Source organism: Eleutherodactylus coqui, chromosome 10, assembly GCF_035609145.1.
Source record: "Eleutherodactylus coqui strain aEleCoq1 chromosome 10, aEleCoq1.hap1, whole genome shotgun sequence".
Classification (NCBI taxonomy): domain Eukaryota; kingdom Metazoa; phylum Chordata; class Amphibia; order Anura; family Eleutherodactylidae; genus Eleutherodactylus; species Eleutherodactylus coqui.
The window spans coordinates 143,571,356-143,591,211 of record NC_089846.1 but is presented as its reverse complement, the minus strand read 5'-3'; the positions used below and the strand labels follow the sequence as shown (position 1 = coordinate 143,591,211).

The 19,856-nt window shown below is 47.2% G+C and overlaps 1 protein-coding gene across 3 annotated transcripts in view; it reads left to right on the top strand.

The window, feature by feature from the left end:
- The first annotated feature begins 331 nt into the window (after positions 1–331).
- Positions 332–19,856, top strand: part of LOC136581029 (cytochrome P450 2B1-like) — a 94,292-nt gene continuing 74,767 nt past the window's right edge. The window contains exons 1-4 of one of the 3 annotated variants that reach the window (XM_066582017.1): positions 332–583; positions 3,623–3,785; positions 5,459–5,608; positions 14,439–14,599. In XM_066582017.1, the coding sequence (XP_066438114.1) occupies positions 410–583; positions 3,623–3,785; positions 5,459–5,608; positions 14,439–14,599 (648 nt within the window). In that variant the 5' untranslated portion in view covers positions 332–409. The remainder of the gene's footprint in view (positions 584–3,622; positions 3,786–5,458; positions 5,609–14,438; positions 14,600–19,856) is intronic. The other 2 variants (XM_066582018.1, XM_066582016.1) reach the window with 2 other exon arrangements.

Genomic DNA, 19,856 nt, shown 5'->3' with positions numbered 1-19,856 from the left:
CACTCAGGTGCGTGTAAATATGCGTATGCTTGTGTAAAGAGGGCCTTACGTGCAAATACATGCCAAGTCTATGGGGATTGGCAGGAAGTAGGCATGACACTGCGTACCTGCTGCGTGCCCGTGCATGGAACACTGACACACATGTTCGTGTGAACCAGCCTAACAGAAGTATCAGCTAAGAATTACAAAAGCCTCTGACTGGAGATTACGTAAAACAAACAGTAACATTCACAGTTTAACAAGCAGAGCTATTCCCCAGTTACCATGTAATTGCAGAACTACCGTCAGGAATTTACAGGGGGTGTGACGACTTGTAGGAAATGTTCCTTTGAACCCTGCAGAGTTTTATGTCCTGGTTTTATTCTGCTATGGGTAACGCCTGGATTCTCCTTTACTGCAGCTCACTGACATGGAGTGGTCATGTGGACTCCTTACTCCTTTTCTTCTTGCTCTACTTGTGCTTTTCATGGTTAGAAAGTTCTTTGGAAGGAAAGGAAACCTTCCCCCAGGACCCAGGCCTCTTCCTATCCTAGGAAACTTACTGCAGCTCCAGAGTCGAGAGATACACAAAGTCCTGCTGAAGGTGAGTCTGCAGGCTGGCCGTGTATTTAGGGCAGATGTATGTATTAGGTCGGGAGTGGTGTCATCTCTCCTTAAGGAGAGCACCCAGAAGGGATGTGGAGACACCTAGGAGGTGAGTGAGGAGACTTATAAGGCCATGCATGCTCTTCTGGGTAATATGCAAATAAGGAAGATAGAACAGTAACTCTGCAGCGCCACCTATTGGATGGCAGCATTCCTGCAAATCAATGTATGACTCTTTAAACACATAGAGATCAGTGATTGTCAGTAGGACAAGTCTTGGGAATCTACATCCCTTATCAGTAGGGTTGTCACCTTTGTGCCAAGAAATACTGTCCCAGTATGCATGGTTAAAGGAGGGTGTGGCCTTGTGGACATGTCTTCATTATGTGACTAAGGGTGCATTCCCACGAACATGCAGAGGAGGCAGAGGGGGGCGGGAGCTCAGTTTCTGCTCCTGGCTCTTCCATCCTCCCCCCCTGCAGATGAGGATGACATATATCGGCTCGGCATGAGGATGGAAGAGCCAGGAGCAGGAACTGAGCTCCCGCCCCCTCTCTGCCTCCTCTCCGCCACTCTGCACTATTTGCAATGAAAGGAGGTGGGACGGGGCAGGGCTAAGTAACGAGAATTAGCCCCGCCCTGTTCCACCTTTCCCCATTGCAAATAGTGCAGAGGGGCGGAGAGGAGGCAGAGAGGGGCGGGAGCTCAGTTCCTGCTCCTGGCTCTTCCATCCTCCCCCCCCCCCCCTGCACATGAGGACGACGTATATCGGCTCGGTGTGAAAACCGAGCTGCTATACGTTCGTGGGAATGCAGCCTTAAAGGGGTTGTCCCGCGGCAGCAAGTGGGTCTATACACTTCTGTATGGCCATAATAATGCACTTTGTAATATACATTGTGCATTAATTATGAGCCATACAGAAGTTATAAAAAGTTTTTTACTTACCTGCTCCGTTGTTAGCGTCCTCGTCTCCATGGTGCCGACTAATTTTCGCCCTCCGATGGCCAAATTAGCCGCGCTTGCGCAGTCCGGGTCTTCTGTAGTCTTCTATGGAGCCGCTCGTGCCAGAGAGCGGCTCCGTGTAGCTCCGCCCCGTCACGTGCCGATTCCAGCCAATCAGGAGGCTGGAATCGGCAGTGGACCGCACAGAAGAGCTGCGGTCCACGAAGCAAGAGGTTCCCGGCGGCCATCTTCACAGGTAAGTATAGAAGTCACCGGAGCGCCGGGATCAAGGTAAGCGCTCCGGTAAGCTGTCTGTACGTCCCTGCATCGGGGTTGTCTCGCGCCGAACGGGGGGGGGGGTTGAAAAAAAAAAAAACCCGTTTCGGCGCGGGACAACCCCTTTAAACCTTTGTGTAACAAATCTCTGCATGCTAGTTACAACATGTGGGGCAATTAACTCCTGAACACACCCACCACACCATTCCTCTTCCTGACAAGCTAGCACACACAGGTATTGCTTCTTTGATTTTAATTTGTATTTTGTCTATAAATGTCTTGTGTATCTCATGCCTCATAGCTGTTGACAAAGGCTATTGTAGGACCTGTGAGCTGTATGCTTTTTATTTAATAAAGTATGCCATTTTTTTAACGGTAGCAGCTCCTCTCCCCTTCTATTTTTATTCACTTCAATAGCCTATTATGGTGCGTACTATTCACCATATATATTATGCTGCATATTTTTTCACACGATTGCACGTTGCATGAAAAAAACAAGCTTTTGTTAACATCCACATTGAAGTTAATCTGTTCTATTCACTACATATTACGTGCACAAAAATTGGGCCTGCTAACGCTTATTTAACGGTCCGCGGGGCTTTGTGAGGTAGCACTCTTGCACGGCCCTTGGGTCTCGTGAACTAGCACTGGTGCACCTCTCCAAAGGGGGGGGGGGGGGTGTACCCAACAACCAATGAGGTTGCTGGAATTGCTCACTGCTACTTAACTGGGGCTGAAATACAACATATGCGTGGGGGATGGTGTGTGTGCTTCCAGCCAGCCAATCACTCCAGATCAGTACACATAAAGCTGTCTTGCAAGGGATGGGTGTGTTCAGCTGTCTCTGTTCTCATTGTTTCTCTTTGTGAGCAGGTTCTATGTGTGATTGCTGCAAGAAAGGTTTGTGTTTTGTGGTTTTGTTTGGTTATGTTGCTGGACCCCTGGTTAGTGTAGGGACTAGAGGTATAGCCAGGAGCTGTGATGTGGCCTGCTAGCTTCCATATTTTGGCCAAAAGCCAATAAATACCTGTCATTTATAGCATTTACATCTAGTGTTTGTGTAGTGGCTGCTGTATGGTGTGATCTGTGTGAAAATGAGTTTGACACCCCTGGTCTAACACAACCAATCAGAGCACTTAATAGTCGCTATGGCACGTTTCTATGTGCTGTCGGAGGAGTACAGAGGACTACAAGATGGCGGCAAGAGATGCAGTGGGTGGGCTTGATAAGTATGAGGGAGGTGTCTTGTCCACTTTCACAATCTGGCTAAGATGCCATTACTATGCATTCTGTGAAATGAAGCCACAGCAGACCGGAAACTGACGCCGGCTTGTGTGAAGGGTGTGAACAAATTGACGCACATAGGGAACCCTTGCTATCATCAGGAAATGGGCTCATGCTTGTAAAAAATACATGTGGAGGTATTCAAAGTTTAATATGGAAGATAAGAAAGGCAATTGTAAAAATGTATTCAGCTCAATAGAGATTAGACTAGAAGAATATGCCGCTCCAGAAAAGTGCCACAATGCCCTCCAAGCAGTACAAATTATGGTGGCACTGCCCGGCAAACAGAGGCGTAACTTGAATCTTCTGGGCCCCAATGCAACATCTGTAACAGGGCCCCCAACTATAATGCTTTATTCATAGTACTAGGCTCCCTATATGGAGAAGAGAAGCCTTATGGGCCCCCTAAGGCTCCTGTGCCCAGCTGCAACTGCATCCGCTGCATCCTCTATAGTTATGCCCCTGCCTGCAAATATGAAGACCTACAATTACCTGTATAACAGAAGTATATGTGTTTTTCGGTTCTCTCTCAAAGCTCAGTAAGACGTACGGCCCCATCTACACCCTACATATGGGTCCAAAGCCTACTGTGGTCCTCTGCGGGTTCCAGGCTGTGAAGGAAGCTCTTGTGGACAATGGTGACAAATTCAGCGGACGAGCAGAGTTCCCAATAGTAGATCTAACCAGCAAGGGATACGGTCAGTCACCGCTCAAGATGATTAGTTACATGTGTAATAAGAAAGATTTGAAAAACATTTACTATAGTAATTTCAGTAAAATTCTTTCAGTCTGGCATTTGATAATCCAGAAGTTCTGGTATAGTCATATAATGTGGAATTGCAGATAAGATAAAGACAGAGGCCGGTGTCACAGTCGTAAACGCATTTATGGACGCTGTTGCTCTGTGTATTTGCGCAATAGGTGTTGCGTATTTGTGAACGCATTTGCATATTTTACTGTACTTTGTGCACAAAAAAACATACAAGCATGCTCTTATTCATTGAAATTGGTAATTAAATTAGTTAAATATGTGCTATTTTTGTGCGCAAATGTTGTGTATTTTTTTTCCCTGAACGAAATGTACATGCAAAATACGCTTATGTGAGTGAACCCATTGGAATCAATGGGTTCCATTTAGGGATGAGCGAGCGTACTCGGAAAAGCACTACTCGCTCGAGTAATTTGCTTTATCTGAGTATCGCTGTGCTCGTCCCTGAAGATTCGGGTGCCGGCACGGAGCGGGGAGGAACGGAGGGGAGATCTTTCTCTCCATCTCTCCCGCCCGCTCTCCCCTGCTCCCCGCTGCGACTCACCTGTCAGCCGCAGCGGCACCCGAATCTTCAGGGACGAGCACAGCGATACTCGGATAAAGCAAATTACTCGAGCGAGTAGTGCTTTTCCGAGTATGCTCGCTCATCTCTAGTTCCATTCACTGCATATTGCGCACGTAACACAGGCCTAAGCAGAGCTGGTGAAGTCCTCTGATCAAGGGCGGCTTCACACTGACGTATTTGCACGTGCAATACACAGAGAATAGCATCCATTGATTTCAATGGGTTTGTTCTCATTTCTTTTTTTTGCGCGTGCATTTCTCGCACAGGAAAAATAATGCTGCATGTTCTATTTTTGTATGTTTTTGCGCACCAAATGTCCCTGTAGAAGTTTATGATAGGTGTGCAATACGCTGCGCAATTCTTTGAATATAAAGAACACATTTGGAACTCAGAATAAAAGGGCGAAGCGTTTAGAGGAAATGCCCAAAGATAGGGCATTCCCGCACCGCAACGTATGGGACCCAATTCAAAAGAATGGGGTTTTATATTCGTGCAATTCTCGCAATGCACAAATCTCACGCGATTTTCACGGCCGCGTGAAAGCGGCCTTACATAGCTGATTTTTCCCGCAGAATGTGAATGGGTTGAAATCAGCAGCCATATATAGATATGTTGAAGATTTAGAATCTGCAGGATTTTTCAAAAACACTGCAGATTTCATGCAGAACATTTTCACATGATAAGGTAATTTCAAAAATCTCCATAAGGCTTGCACTATAAACGTTGCGCAGTTTCGCCACCAAATCCGCTACGGAAATTCCACAGCTTTTCTTGCTTGAGTAATGCCACCCATATAGCAGATTTTATGGTTAGCTTTCCACATGCCTATACAAATATTTTCATATAGTTTCCTATGACCGCCTGATAACTCAGAACATCTGATAATCTATCACCTATCAGCGCCTTTTGGTACCGGATTAAAGGAAATGTAATCTGTTATTTGTTTATTATAATTTATGTAAAATCTACACTTCTGTATACATTTCCTCTCCCGCATTATGACCCAGCGCTGTAGAAATGTCTTACATATTTATCAGGCATTGCATTCAGTAATGGTGAACGCTGGAAGGAGCTGAGACGGTTCTCGCTAAGCACTCTACGGAATTTCGGAATGGGTAAACGAAGCATTGAGGAGCGGATTCAAGAAGAAATTCAATATCTGCTAGAGCTATTTCAAGAAACAAAAGGTTGGTAGCAGAAGTATCTATCAATTGGGGCATCAAAGGCTGAGTGTTTGTGTGCTGCGGCAGTGATGCTTGTGTTGTTTTTCCTGGAGGCCCTTTTGCAGTTGATGGCCAACCATAAAGACTAAAAATAAACCATCCAGAGCTTCTCCCCCCCCCCCCCCTCCCGCCCCATTCTTTACCAAGCATTCAAGCGTCTGTACAGATATGGAACCAACTAGTCTCTTCGTCCTCAGAAAGGGTGCCGGCCACACTCCTCCCACTGAGATTCCTATATTCCATCCTCCCAGATTTTGAATATGGGTCCTGGGAGAAATCTGGAGTTAAAAAGATTGGAGACCTCTATAGAGAGGGGTCCATTATGGACTTCCCCACAATAAGTGAGATACATAAACTCCCCAATAAAATAGGCTTCTCCCATCTAAGACTAAGGTACGCTTTACAATCTATAGATGTTCAAAAGCCCATATTCCCTAAGGTGGCCTTCACCTTTTATTCACTATCAACAGAGGTCTCCGGAGGCATATCTACCTTTTATGAGTCTTCATTCTCCCAAAATGCCCAAACTAAATCTAACCACATGACCCTATGGGAGCTTGACTTCAAACAAACTTTCAGTCTGGAGGAGTGGGGCCGGGCGCTCTCATGGACGAAGAGGATTTCACATGGTATCTCCCACTGGGAATCTTCCCAGAAGATATTCCTCCGCTGGTATCTTACCCCAGCTAGGATAGCGAGAATGAACCCCTCTATCTCAGAAAATTGCTGGAGAGTGCGGTGCAAAGGGTACCTACTTCCACATGTGGTGGCTATGCCCCACCATACGGTCCTTTTGGAACCTAGTATTTAATCTAATACACTCTGTCACAAACCAGCACGTCCCCCCAGACCCTAAACTCGCTCTTTGTTTCCTGAAAACAGACAAATTATCCCCTTTCTATGCAGCCATCACCTCCCATATTATCTTAGCGGCGCGTCTAGCAATAGCTAAGCACTGGAAATGAAAAGAAGCTCCACCCATAACAGAGGTTAGAAACTCGGTGGAACTCACCTTCCACCTGGAGGAAGCCTACTCACGTAGATTTGTTTCTCATCACCCTCGTACATCTTTTTGGGCAACTTGGCTGGACTACACAACCAAGAACCCCCTCTAGAGTAACAACCATTTCCGTAAATAAGGAAATGTACCTCCGCTAATTTTGTTTATGTTTGTATATCAGTATATGTTTTTGTTTATGTTGATGTTTGAATTCCAATTTTGCGATGAGTACCGTTCACCTATTTAAGGTGTCTTTCCAAAACGGTAAAATGTTGTTTATGTTTATTATAAAAAATTCTAATAAAAACTCAATTATTAAAAAATAAATAAATAAATAAACCATCCAAATTCGAAGGGGCATGACATGTTACTAGCACAATGCATTTCATTCTAAAGATATGCCATCAAATCTTAAAGGGGTATTTCATTAGTAACAAGTTATCACCTATGCTCTGGATAGGTGATAACTGCTAGGTTGGTGGAGCTCTAAGCACTGGGACCTTGACCAATCTCCAGAATGGGTGTCCCATGTTGCCCATATGAATGGAGGGGCAGTCAAACACGTATACTGCCACTCCATTCAAGGTCTATGGAACTGAAGGAAAGAGCTGAATGTAGCTCTGAGCCTAAATTCTTCTGTCTCATAGACTTTGAATGGAGAAGCTCTATTCAAAAGAGGAACATAAAACCCGTATTCTTGTCCAAATAGGCGGACGTCCACCGATTTAGTAGTTATCGCTATGCAGTGTATAAATACAATTTTTTGCATTGCTAGAATACCCCTTTAAATAAGCAACAACTGTTTCTCACTCTTTTTACGACTGTATCATGGCCATAGTAAGCACTGCATGGTCCTTTTAAACCACACACATCTATGAGATTTCTTGCACCACTCAGGGATATAAAAAGATTCAAAACTCATCTAAAGCCCCATTTACAGGCAATGATTGTCATTTGAATGAACAAATGAATTAACAATTTTTTTACTTTCAAATGCTGAGTGTTTACAGGTAAAGATAATTGTTTGAAGTCCTTGTCATTTCCCTCATTAGCTAAGAAAACACTATATGTTGTTTGCTTAGGCTGCATTCAGACGAACGTATATCGGCTCGGTTTTCACGCCGAGCCGATATACGTCGTCCTCATGTGCAGGGGGGGGATGGAAGAGCCAGGAGCAGGAACTGAGCTCCCGCCCCCTCTCTGCCTCCTCTCCACCCCTCTGTACTATTTGCAATGGGGAGAGTTGGGACAGGGGCGGGGCTAATTCTCAGAACTTAGCCCCGCCTCACCTCCTTTCATTGCAAATAGTGCAGAGGGGTGGAGAGGAGGCAGAGAGGGGGCGGGAGCTCAGTTCCTGCTCCTGGCTCTTCCTCCCCCCCCCCCCTGTGAAAACCGAGCCGATATACGTTCATGTGAATGCACCCTTAGGTGGGTGTATTTTTATGCGAAGAATCTCTGATCAGGATGTTTTTAATTAGTGCGAAGAAAAAAAAACATTGTTTTCTGCTACATGAGTCATTGTGAGCAGCTGGGGAAACAATCACCCCTCTGCTCAAGTCCTTTGAAAGATTGAACAACTGAATGACTGCCACTTAAACTCAATGACAAGCGAATTAACTATAAAGATGATTTCCCCTCCTCATCCTGACAGCATACACCTGGAGGTTGTCTGCTGGACACCTGTTGGGACCGGAAGTGGAAAAACACAAAAGGCAACTTCCACCACCGTCTCTCCAGTGTCTTCCTGTCCCTACAGGACAGTCCAAGCGGAACCGCGAGGTGTATGCCAGAGGAAAAAGGAAGAAGACTCCATGCAGCCTGTCCGCCCTGGGGGGATGCCTCTCTGTTGGGCTGACAGGGTCTGCGTGAGTGAGACCCTGCGAGGGGACCCTCACCTGCAGGATTTCCCAGCACCTAATCCTCTTAAGAGGAATCCTCCCCCAGTGCGCTGCCCAGAGGGTTGCTGGCTGGGGGAACGACCCCGGTACCTGAGAACTGCAAGCAGAGGCAGCACTTCCTGGATCCAGCGGGCCCCGTCGGACAGAAGGTACAAGCGGCGTTCCCTCTGAATAGGTCCTGGTTATGGCAGTGGGAGGAGCTCGGGAGTTCCGGCTCGAGCTCCCCATTGCGGGGCTGTGAAGGGTGCAGCAGCGCTGTTCTGTGTGTGCCTCGTGCTTACTCCCATTCAGCGTGCGGCTCCAGGATGTGGGTGGAGTTGCTGGCAGCATGTCCCTCGGCTCCGGCACGTCGGTATGACGTCAGCGCCGCCGCGTCACGCGGGGGGCGGAGCCTCATTCAGGGGGCATGCCGGCGCCAAATTTAAAATCTTTAAATGCTGGGAATTCCTCTGCCTGCTACCTGTCTGTAATCACATGCAAGATGTCAGCCAGGGAGGATACTGAGAGCGGTCTACCTGTAAGTAGGATTCTGTGGGATTTTGACGGGGAGGAAATGATTGAAGTTGCTGGAAGTTTTTTGCCCATCTCTGTTTCTTAGAACAGAAATGCGCAAAAGAGTAGGGAGACCAAGAAACGGATCCGAAAATGTTCGGTCTGTTTGCGGCGGCTGGAGGATGGCCATGCGAAGCCGCTATGCATGGATTGTACAGCAAAGGTGCTCCGTGAGGAAGGTTCCTCTGCCATGGCGGACATTCGTTCCGTAATACGGGAAGAAATTGAGGCCTCTCTCTCCTCTCTTCCACCCCCTACTAAAAGAGCGAGGCAGATGCAGATGGAAGACTCCGATTCAGAGGAGAGACTTCTGGAGGACTCCCCTTCAGAATCTATGCCACCCGCGAAAGATGTCAAAAAGTACTTCTTCTCGTCGGCAGACATGGGTCAACTACTAAGCGCAGTCAGGCGTACCATGCAGGTAGAGGAGGAGGAGCCGCAGCAGCCCTCGTTTCAGGATAACCTGTTCCGGGGTCTCCAACCGCAACCCAAACCCACGTTTCCGGTGAACGATATCTTGAAACAACTAATTCTGTCAGAATGGAGGCAAGAGGAGCAGAAGTTCTTCTTGCCAAAGGAGTTCAGGGACCGCATGAGCTTCGCAACTGATGACACTGACTTTCTGGAAACCACCCTGAAGGTAGACCTGGCAGTGGCCAGGGTTTCTAAAAAAGCGGCTCTTCCCTTCGAGGACATGTCACAACTGTGGGATTCACTGGACGCCAAGGTGGATTCGGCAATGAAAAGAGCCTGGGAGATCGCAGCCCTGACCATGAAGGCAAACATCACGGCCACGTCTGTTGCGAGGTCCATGACAGTCTGGCTGGACCAGCTCCAGTCGCTGGTCGCCCAGAAGGGTTCCAGGGAAGACATTGCCAGCTGCCTGCCTCGTCTCCAACAAGCAACTGGATTTCTGGCGGATGCCTCCATGGAGTCCGTGAGGTTCGGAGCCCGCTCAGCGGTTCTCTCTAATACAGCCAGGAGAGCCGTTTGGGTCAAGGCCTGGGCGGGTGATAGCACGTCAAAGAACTGACTCTGCGCCCTGCCATTCCAAGGGCATAGGATCTTCGGGCCTTCTCTAGATACCCTATTGGAGAAGGCGTCGGACAAAAGCCAGGGGCTACCCACAGAGAAGTCCTTCAGGCGGCCTTCCTCCTCCTACCCTCCATCTTTTGTTCCCTCCAAGACATACAGGGGAAAAGGGAAGACCGGACGCTGGTCCTACCCCAAGGGCGGAAAGGGTGAGATACCGCCCTCAGGGACCCTACAGGTCGGGGGTAGGCTGATGGGGATTTGCCCTCAAGTGGAAGGAGGTGACCTCCAATCCCTGGGCCCTATGCCTTGCTAGGGAAGGCTACAGGATTGAGTTTTCCGCCTCCCCTCCTTGGAGGTTCGTGGTCACCCCCTGCCAGTCGCCCTCGTCTGCTCAGGCCCTCCAGCTGGGGGTGCAGGAGCTGTTATCCCTAGGGGCCATCATTCGGGTTCCCGCAGGAGATCGGTTCAGGGGTTGCTACTCCCCCCCCCCCCCCCCCCCTCCCCCCTGTTCCTTGTCAAGAAACCCAACGGTTCTTATAGAACTATCATTAATCTAAAATTCTTGAACAGGTTCATCTCTTATAAGAGGTTCAAGATGGAATCAGTGCAGTCAGCGATCCCCTTAATCGCGCCTGGTAGTGTCATGGCCACCATTGACTTAAAGGACGCTTACTATCATGTCCCCTTTCACCCAGATTTCCAGCAGTTCCTGCGGTTCACTCTGGTTATCGGTGGATCAGTCTCACACTTCCAGTTCACGTGCCTTCCGTTCGGGATTTCTTCCGCACCTGAGGTTTTTTCCAAGTTAGTGTTAGAAATGGTGGCTGCACTGAGGACAAACAAAGTCTTGATCGTCCCATATCTAGATGACTTCCTGATCATAGCAAGGTCAGCTGCAGAGCTCCGGTCCCATATTGATCTCTCACTCCACTTGTTCGAGTCATTAGGCTGGATCATCAACTTCGATAAGTCTAACCTCCTTCCCGAACACAAGAAAAAATGTCTGGGGGTTATCCTGGACTCTCGCTGCCAGCGCTCGTCCCTCCCTCCGCAGAGTTAGAAGGCGATCCTGGATGAATGTCAGGCACTCTCTCTCTCCACTAAGGTTTTCTTTAGGAGAGGCATGAGGGTCCTCGGCCTCATGACTTCTTGCATCAGGATAGTCCCATGGGCTCAGCTCCACTGCAGATCCCTCCAGGAGTTTATCCTGGGAAACTGGGATAGATCACCTTCTTCCCTGTATTAGCTAGTTCTCCTTTCCCCCAAGATCAAGGAATCACTGGAGTGGTGGGTGTCTACGACCAACCTTGCCAGGTCCACGGTTTGGTATCCCGCATCCCCAATATCTATTTTTACCGATGTAAGTGCAACTGGCTGGGGGGCCCACTTAGGTCGTTATTACGTCCAGGGGGGCTGAAACCAGGAGGGAGCTATTTAGTCCTCCAACTATAAAGAACTTTGTGCCGTCTGGAAGGCTGTTCGCGTATTCGAGCCAGATATCAGAGGTAGACACATAAAATTTTTTTCAGACAATGTGACAACCGTGTCCCTCATTCGTCACCAGGGATCCACGCGGATCCCCCGACTACAAGGCCTAGCGGCAAAACTTCTCGGCTGGACAGAGCAGCGGACACTTTCCGTCACAGCCTTCCACGTAAGGGGCCCAGAAAATCTTATGGCGGATCTCCTCAGCCGCAGAAAGATAGACCCGGGGGAATGGACTCTTCACTGGCAGGCATTCCAGCTGATCATAAAAGAATCGGGGACACCACAGGTGGACCTGTTTCCCTCACAAGAGAACACCAAATGTTCCCGTTTTTTCTCCCGGGGAGCAGACGGGGGTTCTCTGCGAACGAACGCTCTGTCCCAAACCTGGGACTGGGATCTCGCCTATGCTTTCCCACCCATACCCCTAATCCCACTGGTCCTGAGAAAGATCCAGGGGTCCCCAGGCTCTGTCATCCTAGTGGCTCCATTCTGGCCCAAAAGACACTGATTTCCGCTCTTGGCCGCTCTCTCGACCCAGGACCCTCTACATCTTCCTCAGAGAGATGACCTCCTGCAGCAAGGTCCTCTGATATGCCCAGGGGTCCGAAAGTTCAGACTGGCGGCCTGGAATCTGAACGGGTAAAATACCTGAACCAAGGTCTATCAGGAAGGGTAGTAAATACCTTATGCGAGAGCCTCAAAAAATCCACTAGAATTATCTACATTAGGATTTGGGATATGTTCTCTAGGTGGTTGGGTCATAGCATCCATGATCTCCAACAACTTAACATCGGTCAGATCTTAGAGTTTCTGCAGGATGGGTTACATATCGGGCAAGACCTAGTACTCTCAAGGTCCAGGTAGCCGCCTTGGGAGCCTTCTTTGACTCCCCCTTGGGTGACCATAGGCTAATTAAAAAATATCTCAAAGGGGCAGGCAGACTTCACCTCTTCGTGAGGTAAATTATGCCCCCCTGGGACCTTTAACTTAGTTCTACAAGCACTCTGTGCACACCCCTTTGAGCCCCTGGAGAAGCTATCAGTCAGGATACTTTCCTATTAAGTAGCCTTTCTAGTCACCATCACATCTGCCAGACAGATTGAGGAAATCCATCAGGACTCCATATATGACCATCTTTCCAGACAAAATAGTGTTCAAACCTGACCCCTTTTTCCAGCCTAAAGTCCTCACGGACTTTCATAGAGAACAGCTCATAGTTCTTCCCTCCTTCTGCCAGGAACCCCGTCTTCTGCCAGGAACCCCGTAACACCAAGGAACAGCGGTTCCATAACCTAGACGTCAGGCGGGCAGTCTTGAAGTATTTGGAAGTCACGCATTCCTTCAGAAAATCTAACAACCTTTTTGTTCAATTTCAGGGTCCAGGCAGAGGAGGGGCCGCTACGAAAGACTCCTTAGCGCGATGGGTCAGAAGGGCGATCAAAGACGTGTACCGGTCCCAAGGGATTTCCCTCACGGGCAACGTTAAAGCCCATTCCACCAGGGCGGTCGCCTGTGCCTGGGCAGAGAGAGCCCAGGCAGCAACCGACCAAATCTGCAGGGCCGCCACATGGTCAAATACCCACACATTCACCAGGCATTACTGCCTGGACTTAGGGGCCAGCTGTGATATGGCCTTTGGTCGTAGGGTTCTACAAACGGTGGTCCCCCCCCCCCCCCCTAAAAAAGCCCTTAGTTTGTTGGTACTTCTCCAGGTGTATGCTGTTAGGATGACGAGGGGAAGACAGGAATTAGGTCCTACCTGTTAATTCCCTTTCTTGAAGTCATCCTGACAGCATAGGGGCTTTTCCCTCCCCTTGAGTTTTGTTTACGTGAAGTAACGTACTGTATTATGATTTCTGTATTAAAAAGTATTAGTTGAGCAAGAGCCAGGTCACTGTAGTCACTGTAGTCATTTGGTACACACTGGTAAGCCGGTGGTGGGAGTTGTCTTTTGTGTTTTTCCGCTTCCTGTCCCAACAAGTGTCCAGCAGACAACCTCCAGGTGTATGCTGTCAGGATGACTTCAAGAAAGGGAATTAACAGGTAGGACCTAATTCCTGTCTTTTATGCAGGCTGAAACTCAGCAGTAAACCACAAATGAATGAATAGTGCATGATGGCTTCATGTTTACACGTAACGATTATCACTCAAATTAAATGGTTTGAATGAATTTTGAGTGATAGTTATTGCATGTAAATGGGCCTTAAGCCATCCTTCTAAGATATCAGATGATGCTCCACTATAATATACCATGGCAGACATTATGATGGTAATGACTTTGATGAGGTAGAAGTCAATTTTCCCCATTTACAGGAAAAAATTCCTTCCTGGCTCTAATCTGGCAATTGGAATAATCCCTGGATCAACAGCTCTTCTGAAGTTATTAGTGATTATAACATATAATATTGTGACTCTCAAGAAAGCGGTCCAGGTGCCTCTTGTACTCTTTAATGGAATTTGCCATCACCACGTCCTCAGGCAGAGAGTTCCATACTCTCACTGCTCTTACAGTCAAGAACCCCTTTCTATGTCTGTGTAAAAACTTTCCTTCTTCTAGATGCTGAGGGAGCCCCCTTGTTACTTGTTACCCTGTCTGGTACACCATGCACAAACCAACAGCAAGAACAAGGTGTATCCCCAGCTATAACTGAGGAAGACGCGCTGCCCCGTAATGCGTCTTTTTATGCTGATATACAATAAAACGGAGAAGCTGAGCTTACTTCGTGTATTGTATTGAACTTTATTTTTCAGTCAGCTGTGCTTATACCCATCACATTTTTCTCTTCACTACTTGATAGATGATGATACTTTTGTATTTAAGGTTCTCTCTTAAGCCCAACGTTCTTCATCCGCCGCTCCATCTCTAATGTCATCTGTTCCATCCTCTTTGGAAGGAGATTTGAGTACACTGATCAGAAGCTGCAGACGTTGCTGGACCTTGTAGCTGAGAATGTCAGAAGGCTGGACAACATTTGGGTTCAGGTAATAAAGTAGCGTTTTTTTAAGCTTATTTGTACTTTTTTTTTAGAAGGTTCTGAATCAGATTTTGTAAGTCCTGCTCACAAACTACCAACTGATAGAGAAAACCTGTGAGTCCTGCTGTCTGCCCACACAGTGATTGGCATTGACAGTCAGTACTTTGGGGTGCCACCTTTTGCTGCAATTATAGACACGTCTCTTGGGGTATTTCTCTATTAGATTAGCACATCTAGACGCTAGAAATTTCATCCATTCTTCCAGGAAAAGCTGCTCCAACTCCTTCAAGTCAGATGGGTTGTGCTGGTGTCCAGCAATCTTTAATTCATGCCACTAATTCTCCTTTAGATTGAGGTTTGAGCTTTTGTTTAGACTATAGTAAGACATTTCCATGTCTTCTCTTAGACCCCTCTAGCGTGGCTTTAGCGGTATGTTTGGGATCATTGTCCTGCTGGAAGGGAAGCCTCCATCCCATTGTTATATCTATGGCAGACTGAAACCGTTTTTCCTCCAGAATTGCCCCGTATTTACTGCCATCCATCTGTTCTTCAAGCTCAAGCTGTTTTCCAGTACTTGATGAAAAATCTGCCCCACAGCATGATGCTGCCACCAGCACCATCACTGCGCTTCATTGTAGGAATGGTGTTCTTGGGGTGATGGAAAGTGTTGGGTTTCTGCCACACATAGCATTTCCTGAGACGGCCGCAAAGTTTTAATTTTAGTCTCACCCCACCAGAAAACCTTCTTCTATGTGTTTGGGGAGTCGGCCACGTACAGTTTGTTGAATTCCAAACATGTTTTCTTATTTTTTTCTTTAAGCAATGCTTTTGGGGGTTTTTTTTGGTTGCTCTTCTACAAAGCCCTCCGATTTGGTGTGCACAGCCTATAGTAGTCCTATGGACAGATACTTCCATCTGCACACTGGATCTTTGCAGCTCCTTCAGAGTTTGCAGTGTCTTTGTTGAAGCTCCTAGCTGATCTGTGAGTTTTGGTAAAAGGGTCTTCTTTTGTTGGGTTTGTAGTTGCTGCATTCTTTCTATTGTGTTATAATGGATATATTGGTGTTCTGGGGGAAGTTCAGCTTTGTCTTCAGCCTGTGTGGAGAGCTCTTTGGTCTTCATGTTGCTTTAGTGGTGTTGCAGACTCTGGGGATAGGGGGACATTCAGAACAGGTGTATTTATTCTGACATCATGTGACACTTTGATTGCACATCGGGGGCCCTAATTCAACTAATTATAGGACTTCTGAAATTAATTTGGAAGTTAATTTATTGGACCATACCTTATTTAGGGGCTTCATAGCAAAGGGATGAATACATATAAAGGGGATTAATATACATAAAGGGGATGAATACATATGCACTCAATACTTTTCAATCTTTATTATTTCTTGAAAAACCTATTTTTTTTACTCCACTGTAATAATTTGGACAATTTTCTCAGGTTCATTCTAAGTTAAAATCCATTTTAATTCTAGCTTGTTATGCAACAAAACAGGAAATACATCAAAAGGGTTAATACTATTGCAAGGCACTGTAACAGGGTGCCTCACCTACATGTACCATTTACAGTATTGGTGTCTTCTTACATGGCACAGCAGCTTTTGGGAACCCTCAGGTACTGGTGCCTGGGTGGGAGTTCTGCCTCTACACCACTGGCATAGCAATAAGGGTTGCAGGGGGTCACAAGTGCAACCTGTCCCCTAAGCTAGGGATGCCTGAGGCCTCCCCTTCACCATTATATATTGCTGCGAGGCTTCCCTGGGCCCTCGGTCTGGCCAAACAACTAGTGTACTGTAACATCTGTTTCACACCCAGCAGCGCTGCACACACTCACACGCTGCTTGACGCTTGACTCCTCCAACTGCAACGCTACACATTCTCATGTGCTGCCTGTCGCTTGGTTTAGTCAGAGCGCAGCACAACTCCTCCTTCTCCCGATGCCACAGAGTGAACAGGAGAATGAAGGAAGAGTCGTGCTATGCTCTGCATGTGCAGTGCTGCTGGGTGTTATTGTGCACTCATTTTTCAACTGGATAGAGGGGGAGACATGAAGGTTTTATTTGGAGAGGGGGAAGGACACAGGGAGGATTCTATTACACTATTCAGTCACACGGCTCTATTTATAGGGGCACAGGAGGCTCTATTATCTTAAAGGGGGACATGGGGGGCCTCTAACATTAAAGCGGTACAGATGGGTTCTATTACTCTATAGGGATATTCCAGGACTTAAAAAAAAATTCTATTGATGACCACCAGGGACCTGCTGCTCGGATCCCCGCCAATCAGATCATTCCTGGTGCTGCTGTCGCTATGGTCAGCCGAGTAAGCAGACAGTGCTGATCACAGTGCAGTGCCCAGGTTGGAGCTCCTATTGAATAAAATAGGTACTGCTCTTGCAATACCAACCCAGGCCACTGCACTGTGGTCAGTGTCTTCTACTTTGTGACTGCAGCCCTAGGAATCAGCCGATTAACAGAGATAACAATTTATTTATTTTTTTAAAGTCCTGGAATACCCCTTTAAAGGGGCACAGGGAGGCTACATAACTTTAACCCCTTAATGACGCGGCCCCTTTTTCTTTTTCCATTTTCGTTTTTTCCTCCCCCCCCATTCAAAAAAATCATAACTCCTTTTTTTTTATCCATCGACGTCGCTGTATGAGGGCTTGTTTTTTGTGGGTCGAGTTGTATTTTTAATGGTGCTATTTAAAGTACCGTATAATGTACTGAAAAACTTTAAAAACATTCTAAGTGGAGTAAAATGAAAAAAAAAAAACATTTCGCCATCTTTCAGTGCGTTTTGTTTCTACGGCGCACAAGGTGCAACAAAAGCAACATAACTTTATTCTATGGGTCGGTACGATTACTACGATACCAAACTTGTATAGGGTTTTTTTTTTTCAAAGACATTTAATTTTTTCAATTATTTTCTGCGGTCATTTTGTGTGTGCAATAACTTTTTTATTTTTGCATCGACATACTTGAGCAAGGGCTCATTTTTTTGTGGGATGTCCTGTAGTTTCTGATAGTACTAATTGTAAAACATACGACTTTTTGTTCACTTTTTATTGCATATTTTCTGGGAGACAGGGTAACTAAAAAAGTGCATTTCTGGCGTTCTTTATTTTTTTTCTCGGATGACGTTCACCCGTGCAGGAAAAATAATTCACTACTTTGATAGATCGGACTTTTACGGATGCGGCGATACCAAATACATATTTTTATTTTATAATTTGATTTTTTTAATAATAGATAAGGCAAAAGGTGGGGGGTGATTTAAACTTTTCTAACTTTTTTATTTAACAATTTAAAAAACTTTATTTTTTTTATTTTTTATTTTTTTCATTTTTTTTACTTTAAAGTCCCCCTGGGGGACTACAACCAGCGATTCTTTGATCGCTCTTGCACTATGACGTAATGCTATAGCATTACGTCATACTGCCATTTAACAGGCAGTCTATCAAGCCACCCCACGGGGATGGCTTGATAGGCAGTCTGGTAAGGCCCCCAGCTGCCATGACACCTGCACGGCTCCCCCGATCTCACTGCAGGAGGGGGGGGGGGTGAGGGCGTAAATGTAAATGGTTAATATCACCCATGAAAGCTGTGGTAGAGGATCCAGCTGCTTGTACCCCTTAATTGTTTTTCAGGGAAGGGCTTTAAATATAAACCCTTCCCTGAAAAACAACCCTAACTGGTGTAAAAAAAAACAAAAAAAAAACATACTCCCCTTCCTTCAGCTGCCTGGGCTCAGCCGCGACCTCTCTGCGCTGTTCTCGACTCTGCACTGAAGTTCTTTCAGCAGGCGGGGAATTAACCCCTTAGTGACGGCCCCATTGGGAAACTACGCCCTCAGTAAGTGGGCTTTAATCCTAGAGAACATAGATTTATGCGTCCTCTTTGGATTAATGCCTACTTGCCTGAGGACATGACAGCTCCATGCGGTAGGTGCCCGCAGGTAGCCGACAGCATGGAGCTGTCATCCCGGGCTGCGGGCAGTCCCCCCCCCCCCCCCCGGCATTGCGATCAGCGCTATCCAGTGGATAGCGCCGATCGCAATAAAGTAAAAAAAAAGTCAATAAAAGTTAAAGATTCAGCTGCCCTGATGGATCGGATCCATCAGGGCAGCTGAAAATACTCACCCGGATTGTCCGTGGTGTCCCCCGGAGATCTGGTCCTCCCGGACCCGCCGCTGGTCTTCTGCGCATGCGTGCCAGACGATGAAGGTAGCCGGGAACCAGGAGATGTTACTGGGGACCGCGGTGAGCAGTCCCCGGGCCCGCGATCGCCGCTATCCAGTGGATAGCGGCGATCGCGAAAAAGTTTTAAAAAAAAGTTCCAGTTTCACCTCCCCTCATGGATCCGATCCATGAGGGAAGGTGACAATACTCACCTCAGGTCCGCCGATGTCCCGGGACCCGAAGTCCCGGTCTGCGCATGCGCGCCCGATGTCAATCATCGGTCACGTGCACAGAGGGGCTCGAGCCCCAGGAAATTTAAAATCCCTCTGCTCCTGGCTGCCATGTGTAGCCAGGAGCAGAGAGATTTCACCAGGGACATGATCACTGCTATCCAATGGATAGCAGTGATCATTTCAAGTAAAAAAAGTGTAAAAAGTTAAAAAAGCTTACGTTTCATCTTCCCCCACGGATCATATCCATGAGGGAGGATGAAATGACTTACATAAGGCCCGCGGATTTATCCTGACCTTACCCCAGCTTCTGCACAGGCGCAGCGCAAAAGCCGTGGATTGCCAGGGTAATTTAAAATCTCCCTGCTCCTGGCTACAAAACGTAGCTGAGAGCCTGGAGATTTCACGGGGGCTGCGGTGAGCGTTTTCTGATCACGTGTTCACCGTTATCCAATGGATAATGGCGATCACGTTAAAGTAAAAAAAGGTGAAGGTTCATCTCCCCTCACCGATGCGATCGGTGAGATGAGATGAAACTTTTTACCAGAGGTCTCCGTATTTGCACCCCGATGCAATCTTCCTCCGTGAACTTTCCCAGATTCTGCACATGCGACTGCCGGCAAAACACCGGACACATGCGCAGGAGACGGGGAGCCCAGGAAACTTACAATCTCCCTGCTCCCAGCGACCATTGGTCGCTGAGAGCCTGGAGCAGTGACCTTGTTGAGCGGTCCCCAGTCACGTGACAAAAAGGTAGCGATCTACCTTTGGCCGGACTCACATGACCGGATAGAAATTACTGATTCCGCATGCGTCTGATCTGCGGTAATACGCAGATCAATCGCATTGGA